Source organism: Gorilla gorilla, chromosome 21 (genome assembly GCF_029281585.2).
Source record: "Gorilla gorilla gorilla isolate KB3781 chromosome 21, NHGRI_mGorGor1-v2.1_pri, whole genome shotgun sequence".
In the NCBI taxonomy this organism is placed as follows: Eukaryota; Metazoa; Chordata; class Mammalia; order Primates; family Hominidae; genus Gorilla; species Gorilla gorilla.
The window spans coordinates 43,536,193-43,548,648 of record NC_073245.2 but is presented as its reverse complement, the minus strand read 5'-3'; the positions used below and the strand labels follow the sequence as shown (position 1 = coordinate 43,548,648).

Below are 12,456 nucleotides of genomic sequence, written 5' to 3'. Positions count from 1 at the left end.
GGAGGAATAAGTTCTGGTGTTCTATGGGCACAGCATGGTGACTACAGTTAAAAATAATTATTTATTTCTTTTTTTACAATTATACTTTAAGTGCTGGGGTACATGTGCAGAACGTTCAGGTTTGTTACATAGGTATACACGTGCCTCACATAGGTATACACGTGCTTATTTCTTATCTAATTGTTTATAAGTTTTTTCAAGTTTGCTTGCTTGCTTGGTTGATTCATTCATTCAAATTCGTTTCACACAAAGTGCCAACTGGCTCTAATTTGTCTTTGTTTCTTAATGGGAAGAAAGGCCCACCCAGGCATGAGCACTGCTAGCAAGTCTCCCACGCTTACACAGAGTATCCAGCTCAGATAAGTGATACATGTTGTCCTTCTTCCTGCCTGACATCAGGTATCTCCCATCCCTTTTAGTTCACTGCACACAACCCTGACCCATTTCCAAAACTAATAAAGGCGGGCTACTGCTCTGCTACAGTGATCTCTGTTTGGTCACCTGCAACAGAGCCCTTCATTCTGGTGGAACATGTCAGTCATGAAGCCCTGTTTAATGAAGCCCTGTTTAATGACCATTGCCATCCTTATGATCCTGGCTCAAAAGACTCCAGGTAACTCAGGCCTCTCTCAAAGGTTCTGGCGTCTTGCATGTGGTACTGGTATCTTGGTGACCTCTGCAGTGACTCCTACTCACATATAGTGGGCAACACCTAAAGCCTTTTCTGGTCTCAGATGGGTCACAGATGTTACTGCCAAGGTTAATTTCATGTAAAGATCTCCCCTGGTTCTGCTCTGCCAAGACAAATTGAAGAGGTTGTTGTTCCTGGCATAGTGGACAGTCTAAGCATGGAACATTTTAGGTAGTGTTGTCATTGGGATGGGGGCTTAATTCATGAGTTAGGTGTGAGAGACTGTGTGCAAGTTGAGGAGCTATAGGAGGGGTATAGCAGTTTGGAGTTGGGTAGGGAGTTGAGGTGGGGAGGTTGTAAGACCTTAGAGATAGGGTAATATCCAAAAAGTGAGTGGGGATGAGCATGGGGTGAATAATTGTATTTATATGTTGGGCTGAATAGATGTTTTGGTGCAGTCTAGAGAGGAAATGGTATTTTTTCTTGAATGGAGCTGGGGTAGAGTTGGTGCAACTGGGAGTTGGGGTATAGAGAGGTTTGTAGCTGGGCTGTGTTTTAGATTGATGCTGTGAATGGGGTTGGGTGGCTTGGATAGTGTTATGTTTGTATGTTTTCCAGTTGGGCTTTCGGTGGTTATTAGAAGAGGTAGGGCTTGAGTTGTAGTTAGTGTTTGCCTAAAGTGGGTATCTTATTCAGTCATGGGTATGTGAGGTTTATCTGGGCAGGGATTGACTTAGCCTGGGTTTGGGGGTGATTAAGCTTGAGTAAGACAGTTGAATTCATCACAGCAGAGTTGTGGCTATTGAAATAAGGAGAATATTGACTCCTTCTCAGATATATGATTTGCAAATATTTTCTCCCATTCCATAGGTTGTTTCTTCATTTTGTAGACTGTTTCCTTTGCTGTGCAGAAACTTTCTAGATTGCTGCAATCCGCTTGTTTATTTTTGCTTTTGTTGCCTGTGCTTTGGTGTCATATCCAGAAAATCCTTCCCAAGGCCAACGTCAAGAAGCTTTTTCTCTATGTTTTCTCCTAAGAGTTTTATAGTTTCGGGGAGGAGCCAAGATGGCCGAATTGGAACAGCTCCGGTCTACAGCTCCCAGCGTGAGCGACGCAGAAGACGGGTGATCTCTGCATTTCCATCTGAGGTACCGGGTTCATCTCACTAGGGAGTGCCAGACAGTGGGCGCAGGCCAGTGGGTGCGCGCACCGTGCGCGAGCCGAAGCAGGGCGAGGCATTGCCTCACCTGGGAAGCGCAAGGGGTCAGGGAGTTCCCTTTCCGAGTCAAAGAAAGGGGTGACGGATGCACCTGGAAAATCGGGTCACTCCCACCCGAATATTGCGCTTTTCAGACCGGCTTAAAAAAACGGCGCACCATGAGACTATATCCCACACCTGGCTCGGAGGGTCCTACGCCCACGGAATCTCGCTGATTGCTAGCACAGCAGTCTGAGATCAAACTGCAAGGCGGCAGCGAGGCTGGGGGAGGGGCGCCCGCCATTGCCCAGGCTTGCTTAGGTAAACAAAGCAGCCGGGAAGCTCGAACTGGGTGGAGCCCACCACAGCTCAAGGAGGCTTGCCTGCCTCTGTAGGCTCCACCTCTGGGGGCAGGGCACAGACAAACAAAAAGACAGCAGTAACCTCTGCAGACTTAAATGTCCCTGTCTGACAGCTTTGAAGAGAGCAGTGGTTCTCACAGCACACAGCTGGAGATCTGAGAATGGGCAGACTGCCTCCTCAAGTGGGTCCCTGACCCCTGACCCCCGAGCAGCCTAACTGGGAGGCACCCCCCAGCAGGGGCACACTGACACCTCACACGGCAGGGTATTCCAACAGACCTGCAGCTGAGGGTCCTGTCTGTTAGAAGGAAAACTAACAAACAGAAAGGACATCCACACCGAAAACCCATCTGTACATCACCATCATCAAAGACCAAAAGTAGATAAAACCACAAAGATGGGGAAAAAACAGAACAGAAAAACTGGAAACTCTAAAACGCAGAGCACCTCTCCTCCTCCAAAGGAACGCAGTTCCTCACCAGCAACGGAACAAAGCTGGATGGAGAATGATTTTGACGAGCTGAGAGAAGAAGGCCTCAGACGATCAAATTACTCTGAGCTATGGGAGGACATTCAAACCAAAGGCAAAGAAGTTGAAAACTTTGAAAAAAATTTAGAAGAATGTATAACTAGAATAACCAATACAGAGAAGTGCTTAAAGGAGCTGATGGAGCTGAAAACCAAGGCTCGAGAACTACGTGAAGAATGCAGAAGCCTCAGGAGCCAATGCGATCAACTGGAAGAAAGGGTATCAGCAATGGAAGATGAAATGAATGAAATGAAGCAAGAAGGGAAGTCTAGAGAAAAAAGAATAAAAAGAAATGAGCAAAGCCTCCAAGAAATATGGGACTATGTGAAAAGACCAAATCTACGTCTGATTGGTATACCTGAAAGTGATGCGGAGAATGGAACCAAGTTGGAAAACACTCTGCAGGATATTATCCAGGAGAACTTCCCCAATCTAGCAAGGCAGGCCAACATTCAGATTCAGGAAATACAGAGAACGCCACAAAGATACTCCTCGAGAAGAGCAACTCCAAGACACATAATTGTCACATTCACCAAAGTTGAAATGAAGGAAAAAATGTTAAGGGCAGCCAGAGAGAAAGGTCAGGTTACCCTCAAAGGGAAGCCCATCAGACTAACAGCGGATTTCTCGGCAGAAACCCTACAAGCCAGAAGAGAGTGGGGGCCAATATTCAACATTCTTAAAGAATTTTCAACCCAGAATTTCATATCCAGCCAAACTAAGCTTCATAAGTGAAGGAGAAATAAAATACTTTACAGACAAGCAAATGCTGAGAGATTTTGTCACCACCAGGCCTGCCCTAAAAGAGCTCCTGAAGGAAGTGCTAAACATGGGAAGGAACAACCAGTACCAGCCGCTGCAAAATCATGCCAAAATGTAAAGACCATCGAGACTAGGAAGAAACTGCATCAACTAATGAGCAAAATCACCAGCTAACATCATCATGACAGGATCAAATTCACACATAACAATATTAACTTTAAATGTAAATGGACTAAATTCTCCAATTAAAAGACACAGACTGGCAAGTTGGATAAAGAGTCAAGACCCGTCAGTGTGCTGTATTCAGGAAACCTATCTCACATGCAGAGACACACATAGGCTCAAAATAAAAGGATGGAGGAAGATCTACCAAGCAAATGGAAAACAAAAAAAGGCAGGGGTTGCAATCCTAGTCTCTGATAAAACAGACTTTAAACCAACAAAGATCAAAAGAGACAAAGAAGGCCATTACATAATGGTAAAGGGATCAATTCAACAAGAGGAACTAACTATCCTAAATATATATGCACCCAATACAGGACCACCCAGATTCATAAAGCAAGTCCTGAGTGACCTACAAAGAGACTTAGACTCCCACACATTAATAATGGGAGACTTTAACACCCCATTGTCAACATTAGACAGATCAACGAGTCAGAAAGTCAACAAGGATACCCAGGAATTGAACTCAGCTCTGCACCAAGTGGACCTAATAGATATCTACAGAACTCTCCACCCCAAATCAACAGAATATACATTTTTCTCAGCACCACACCACACCTATTCCAAAATTGACCACATAGTTGGAAGTAAAGCTCTCCTCAGCAAATGTAAAAGAACAGAAATTATAACAAACTATCTCTCAGACCACAGTGCAATCAAACTAGAACTCAGGATTAAAAATCTCACTCAAAGCCGCTCAACTACATGGAAACTGAACAACCTGCTCCTGAATGACTACTGGGTACATAACGAAATGAAGGCAGAAATAAAGATGTTCTTTGAAACCAACGAGAACAAAGACACAACATACCAGAATCTCTGGGATGCATTCAAAGCAGTGTGTAGAGGGAAATTTATAGCACTAAATGCCCACAAGAGAAAGCAGGAAAGATCCAACATTGACACCCTAACATCACAATTAAAAGCACTAGAAAAGCAAGAGCAAACACATTCAAAAGCTAGCAGAAGGCAAGAAATAACTAAAATCAGAGCAGAACTGAAGGAAATAGAGACACAAAAAACCCTTCAAAAAATCAATGAATCCAGGAGCTGGTTTTTTGAAAGGATCAACAAAATTGATAGACCGCTAGCAAGACTAATAAATAAAAAAAGAGAGAAGAATCAAATAGACACAATGAAAAATGATAAAGGGGATATCACCACCGATCCCACAGAAATACAAACTACCATCAGAGAATACTACAAACACCTCTACGCAAATAAACTAGAAAATCTAGAAGAAATGGATACATTCCTCGACACATATACTCTCCCAAGACTAAACCAGGAAGAAGTTGAATCTCTGAATAGACCAATAACAGGAGCTGAAATTGTGGCAATAATCAATAGTTTACCAACCAAAAAGAGTCCAGGACCAGATGGATTCACAGCCGAATTCTACCAGAGGTACAAGGACGAGCTGGTACCATTCCTTCTGAAACTATTCCAATCAATAGAAAAAGAAGGAATCCTCCCTAACTCATTTTATGAGGCCAGCATCATTCTGATACCAAAGCCGGGCAGAGACACAACCAAAAAAGAGAATTTTAGACCAATATCCTTGATGAACATTGATGCAAAAACCCTTAATAAAATACTGGCAAACCAAATCCAGCAGCACATCAAAAAGCTTATCCACCATGATCAAGTGGGCTTCATCCCTGGGATGCAAGGCTGGTTCAATATATGCAAATCAATAAATGTAATCCAGCATATAAACAGAGCCAAAGACAAAAACCACATGATTATCTCAACAGATGCAGAAAAAGCCTTTGACAAAATTCAACAACCCTTCATGCTAAAAACTCTCAATAAATTAGGTATTGATGGGACGTATTTCAAAATAATGAGAGCTATCTGTGACAAACCCACAGCCAATATCATACTGAATGGGCAAAAACTGGAAGCATTCCCTTTGAAAACTGGCACAAGACAGGGATGCCCTCTCTCACCGCTCCTATTCAACATAGCGTTGGAAGTTCTGGCTAGGGCAATCAGGCAGGAGAAGGAAATAAAGGGTATTCAATTAGGAAAAGAGGAAGTCAAATTGTCCCTGTTTGCAGACGACATGATTGTATATCTAGAAAACCCCATTGTCTCAGCCCAAAACCTCCTTAAGCTGATAAGCAACTTCAGCAAAGTCTCAGGATACAAAATCAATGTACAAAAATCACAAGCATTCTTATACACCAACAACAGACAAACAGAGAGCCAAATCATGAGTGAACTCCCATTCACAATTGCTTCAAAGAGAATAAAATACCTAGGAATCCAACTTACAAGGGATGTGAAGGACCTCTTCAAGGAGAACTACAAACCACTGCTCAAGGAAATAAAAGAGGATGCAAACAAATGGAAGAACTTTCCATGCTCACGGGTAGGAAGAATCAATATCGTGAAAATGGCCATACTGCCCAAGGTCATTTACAGATTCAATGCCATCCCCATCAAGCTACCAATGCCTTTCTTCACAGAATTGGAAAAAACTACTTTAAAGTTCATATGGAACCAAAAAAGAGCCCGCATCGCCAAGTCAATCCTAAGCCAAAAGAACAAAGCTGGAGGCATCACACTACCTGACTTCAAACTATACTACAAGGCTACAGTAACCAAAACAGCATGGTACTGGTACCAAAACAGAGATATAGATCAATGGAACAGAGCAGAGCCCTCAGAAATAACGCCACATACCTACAACTATCTGATCTTTGACAAACCTGAGAAAAACAAGCAATGGGGAAAGGATTCCCTATTTAATAAATGGTGCTGGGAAAACTGGCTAGCCATATGTAGAAAGCTGAAACTGGATCCCTTCCTTACACCTTATACAAAAATCAATTCAAGATGGATTAAAGAGTTAAACTTTAGACCTAAAACCATAAAAACCCTAGAAGAAAACCTAGGCATTACCATTCAGGACATAGGCGTGGGCAAGGACTTCATGTCCAAAACACCAAAAGCAATGGCAACAAAAGACAAAATTGACAAATGGGATCTAATTAAACTAAAGAGCTTCTGCACTGCAAAAGAAACTACCATCAGAGTGAACAGGCAACCTACAACATGGGAGAAAATTTTCACAACCTACTCATCTGACAAAGGGCTAATATCCACAATCTACAATGAACTCAAACAAATTTACAAGAAAAAAACAACCCCATCAAAAAGTGGGCGAAGGACATGAACAGACACTTCTCAAAAGAAGACATTTATGCAGCCAAAAAGCACATGAAAAAATGCTCATCATCCCTGGCCATCAGAGAAATGCAAATCAAAACCACTATGAGATATCATCTCACACCAGTTAGAATGGCAATCATTAAAAAGTCAGGAAACAACAGGTGCTGGAGAGGATGTGGAGAAATAGGAACACTTTTACACTGTTGGTGGGACTGTAAACTAGTTCAACCATTGTGGAAGTCAGTGTGGCGATTCCTCAGGGATCTAGAACTAGAAATACCATTTGACCCAGCCATCCCATTACTGGGTATATACCGAAAGGACTATAAATCATGCTGCTATAAAGACACATGCACACGTATGTTTATTGCGGCATTATTCACAATAGCAAAGACTTGGAACCAACCCAAATGTCCAACAATGATAGACTGGATTAAGAAAATGTGGCACATATACACCATGGAATACTATGCAGCCATAAAAAATGATGAGTTCATGTCCTTTGTAGGGACATGGATGAAATTGGAAACCATCATTCTCAGTAAACTATCGCAAGAACAAAAAACCAAACACCGCATATTCTCACTCATAGGTGGGAATTGAACAATGAGATCACATGGACACAGGAAGGGGAACATCACACTCTGGGGACTGTTGTGGGGTGGGGGGAGGGGGGAGGGATAGCATTGGGAGATATACCTAATGCTAGATGACGAGTTAGTGGGTGCAGCGCACCAGAATGGCACATGTATACATATGTAACTAACCTGCACATTGTGCACATGCACCCTAAAACTTAAAGTATAATAATAAAAAAAAAGAAAATGTGGCACATATACACCATGGAATACTATGCAGCCATAAAAAATGATGAGTTCATGTCCTTTGTAGGGACATGGATGAAATTGGAAACCATCATTCTCAGTAAACTATCGCAAGAACAAAAAACCAAACACCGCATATTCTCACTCATAGGTGGGAATTGAACAATGAGATCACATGGACACAGGAAGGGGAATATCACATTCTGGGGACTGTTGTGGGGTGGGGGGAGGGGGGAGGGATAGCATTGGGAGATATACCTAATGCTAGATGACGAGTTAGTGGGTGCAGCGCACCAGAATGGCACATGTATACATATGTAACTAACCTGCACAATGTGCACATGTACCCTAAAACTTAAAGTATAATAAAAAATAAAAATTAAAAAAAAAAGAGTTTTATAGTTTCAGGTCTTAGATTTAAGTCTTTAATCCATTTTGAATTTGTTTTTGTGTATGGTGTAAGATAAATATCCAATTTTATTATTTTGCATCTAGATACCTAGTTTTCCCAATACATTTATTGAAGAGACTACTGTCATGAATATGTCCTAGAAATCTACTGTACAACACAGTTCCTATAGTTAACGGTACTGTGTTGGATATTTCAAAAATTACCAAGGGAGTGGATTTTATGTTAAGTGTTCTTAAAATAAGATTTGATGTACCAAAAATAATAAATAAGATGATGGGAGAAAACTTTTAGGGGTGGATAGGTTTATGGCATAGATTGTGATGATGGTTTCATGGGTGTAATGTATGCTTATCTCCAAACTCATCAAAATGTATAAATTAAATATGTATAGCTTTTTGTGTGCCAATCATACTTCAACAAAGTGATTTAAATAAGGAAATGGGGAGAATAAACACTGGATGAAAAATATCCAGTATTATTTTCAAATTCTGAAGAAAGTTTCTTAAGTGTGATTTTCAAGGGCACTGAAGAACAATAGATGTGACTGTAGATGGCTGAGATAGAGGAAATCAGGAGACTGGAATGTTTGGAAGTGTCTCCTGTCAAATCTTGGCATGTACAGAGAGATATGGGAGCAGTCTCAGCCCACCCTATAGAAAACCAAGATTGTTCTTCCTTCCTCGATAGTGAGTTCAGATTCATCTGATCTAGAGGTTTCTCCTCCTCTTCCTCTTTCTTCTCTGTTTTTCTTCTTCTTTTCCTCCTCTCTTTTGTCATATTCCTTCTATTTCACATTCTCATGCCTCCTTATTTCTCAGCTTCTTTTATCCCCTTGCTCAAGAGACATTTGTTCTCATGCTCAGTAAAGCTCAGTTCTCATTTCTAATGGTGGTAGAAACCACAAGTGGGTTTGCAAGAAACACAAACAACAAAAATGAAGACAGCACTCTATGCTTCAAGAGTTGTACATAGTGTAGCTTCCTTAATAATTATTGAGTACTTTTACTTGGCAGAATTTATGAGCAGGAACAGTTCTGGACAACATTTTCTATTAGGACAATCCAAACAAATTTTTCCTTTTATCCTCCCAAATGTATGCATATGAAATTAAACTGTTTGAAAGCCAAGACTTTGTCTTTTAAATCTACACATTTCTGATGTTGAGCTGAGTGTGTTGAATAGGGTAGGCTTTAGCAAATCCTTATTGAATGAATGAATATGTAATGAATCATGGCTAATAACATATATGAGTAGAAATAACCTTAGAAATTGGATGGGAGAGGATCATGTTTGGTTGCACAGCAGGCAGAGAAATAATATATCACATTGATTTTGGCTTGGGATGGAATTTTTATAAAGGTCCAGAGGATACCTTTTGTTTTTTGACTTAAGACAGTTTAATTTGCTTTCAGTACACTTCCAATGTGGAAAAATGAGCTGGGCAATGTCTATAGCTGAATGTGAGAAGGCTAGGCAGAATCGTGGCTTTCACTGCAAACAGGAGCCCATTAGTATTTTCTGGGGAACTCTTGCAAAGCACCCTTGCTCTGGCCTCTCCTTAGATATACTGAATCAGAAATTCTAGAGACTTAGTATGAATATACGTAAAATTTTGCCAGGTTATTATGAAGTATGACATCTTATTAACCTCTTTTTTCACAAACACAGTGGAGACTTTCTGATTTGGTGCAAAGTCTCCCATTCCCATTTTCTGACATGGAGAGACTGGGTCCAGAGAGTTAAAATATAGCATGGTGCAGAGGGCCAGAGACTATGCTGAAATGCAAAAGCTGGTCCTCTGACTTCAATCGGAAGTTGGAGAGATTATCAAAGTTAACATTAATTTGATGTGGATGTCAAAATTTGGGGCAATGCAGGGCAATCTAAGGTTAGAAAAGCTGTAGGAGTAAGAAACTGTAACTATCTATGACAAAATCTTTATTTTTATTTAAAAAATTTATTTAAGTCACTGTAGGCAGAATCCTCTTGGGGTGGCCTTGACCAGCTTTCTAAGGCAGCTTGCCCATTGCTCATTCTTGGTATCTGTGTTTCTATCCATCCCTCCAGTGACTGCAGACAGGAAATCTTGGGTCTCCAACTGCCCTCCAGTGTGTTTGGTAGAAAGGAAAAGTCCTAGATGTCAGGTGTTAGCCAGAACAGTATGGATATCACTTGGGTGGGCCCTTTGCAATCTTCTTCTCCCATAAGTATAATGGTACTGAGAGAGAGAGAGAGTGTGCAGGTCCCATGATAAGGGTGAAGATTAAGGTGGGAAACACAGTGATATCATTGTGCTGGAGCATGGATGAATCAGTATCATTTTCAACCTCCTTTCTCTGGTTGACCAGCAGGCTGGTTGATGTTGGAGCAGTTGAAATCCCTCTCTGGATTCCTGGGGCAGTTTATACACACTCCAGTACCCAAATGTTATGGGACATCTGCCATGGAGGCATTTCCCTCTTCTTTATTTCTCTTCCCGTTCTCCAACTTCACCTAAAATTGGGCATTTTACTTTCTCTAATCTAAAAATTCGCAAAGTATTCATTTTTTCCATGCAAGAAATAACATTATACTTGCTTTGTCCCATTTTCGTTAATGTTAATAGTGAATAAATTTGATTAATTGGAGACCTCTATCTACTTAGCACTGAGTCCATGGCCTGACACAGAGTGTTCATAAATGGGTGTGGAATAAGGGAGTGGGGGGATGGTTGAAAAGGTCCTTGAATGCCAAGCTAAGGATTTTGAACTCTGTTGAAATCTGTAGAAGGCCCTGTGTGTGTAGACATGATGCAGGATGATGCCGTCTTCTCTGTGCCTACCACAGAGAGGCAATGTGACACAGAGAGAAAAGAGCATAGGCTTGATGTCATGTAGACCAGAAATTGAATACTGGCTTGATCAAGTATAAGCTATGAGAATGCAGACAAAACAAAGCATCTCTTTGAGCCTCAGTGTCTTCATCTAAAGAGTGAAGATAACAGCAGGTTTTTATGAGGTTCAGTGAGCTATCATTTGTAAAATGCCTGTACATAGTTGATGCTGGACCATACCACAGTACATGGTAGTGATTGTTAATATTTATTTCTAATTGCTCCTTTGTCTGTAGAACATCAAATAGGTAAGTAATACTATTGATGACTAATATTTATAGAATGCTGATTAAGTGTCAGGAACTTTGTCACTGGGGTATTTTCAGGCAAAGAGCTTATGTTCACTCATGTACACACCTGGATGACTTACACATAGCTATCAAGATGCAATTAGCAATATGTAGAAAGTGCATGGTGAAGGTTTGTACAGTGAGCACATGTGCTCACTTTATGTGAGAATGCGGATCTGTGAATAAAGTGGGTTGTATACATGGGTCTGTGTATATGCCAGTATGCTGCCCGTGTATGCACAGTACCTGTTTCTGTAAGGCCAATGTACAAAGAGAGACAGGTGTAGTACTTGTTTGTTCCTATGTTTCAGAGGATAAAGGCATGCATGCACATAGGCTCAAATATTTGTGTGCTATCTGAGAGTAGATCCTGGCTGCTTCTGATTAGCTGTGTGTGAGGGTCACAGATCTCTGTAGGCACTTGGGGACATATGTGCTTGCAGTGGCATACCTTGAAACCTCATACTCTCAGGAGAAGACTTTCATATCAACTACATCATCTAATATTCAATTACTTGTTATGTGCCAGATGCTTTTTTGAAAATACTATATACATGGACCTAGTCTTTACTAAAACCTTAGAAACTTGGCTCTATTATTTTGCCTGTTGTGAAGATGATGCAGTGGAGGACTGGAGAGCTGAAGTAGCTTTCTTGAGGAGGGAGAGATGGTAAATGGCAGAGCCCAGATTTGAATCTAGGTAGTTTTGATTCCAGATCTTGTGCCCTTAATATTCTTAGGGCGTGTTCCTTTAAATCATGCTTCATCACCCTATTATCACTGCTGCATGGAAACTAAACATGGCCATGTCTTTCCCAGGTGGCTTGTTCAGATCCCACAATGGCAAGAGCCGAGAGCCTTGGAATCCATGTGAGCTTTACCAAGGCATGTGCAGAAACGCCTGCAGAGAATATGAAATCCAATACTTAACCTGCCCAAATGATCAAAAGTGCTGCCTGAAACTTTCTGTGAAAATAACCAGTTCTAAAAATGTGAAGGAGGATTACGACTGTAACTCCAACTTGTCAGTTACAAACAGTTCAAGCTACTCTCACATTTGAATATCACCAACGTCACCTCCTCTGTAGTAATTTCTCCTCCATTCTGGAATGCTTTCCTTATAAAAAATGCATTCCTTTTTGTGGTGTGTCTTTCATCTGTGGGTAGTCATCA

The 12,456-nt window shown here is 41.1% G+C and overlaps 1 protein-coding gene across 1 annotated transcript; it reads left to right on the top strand.

The window, feature by feature from the left end:
- The first annotated feature begins 555 nt into the window (after window positions 1-555).
- On the top strand, window positions 556-12,344 carry DEFB116 (defensin beta 116). The gene is made up of 2 exons (XM_004061964.2): window positions 556-613; window positions 12,103-12,344. The coding sequence occupies exons 1-2, from the start codon at window positions 556-558 to the stop codon at window positions 12,342-12,344; spliced, it is 300 nt and encodes a 99-aa protein (XP_004062012.2).
- Window positions 12,345-12,456: the final 112 nt, after the last annotated feature.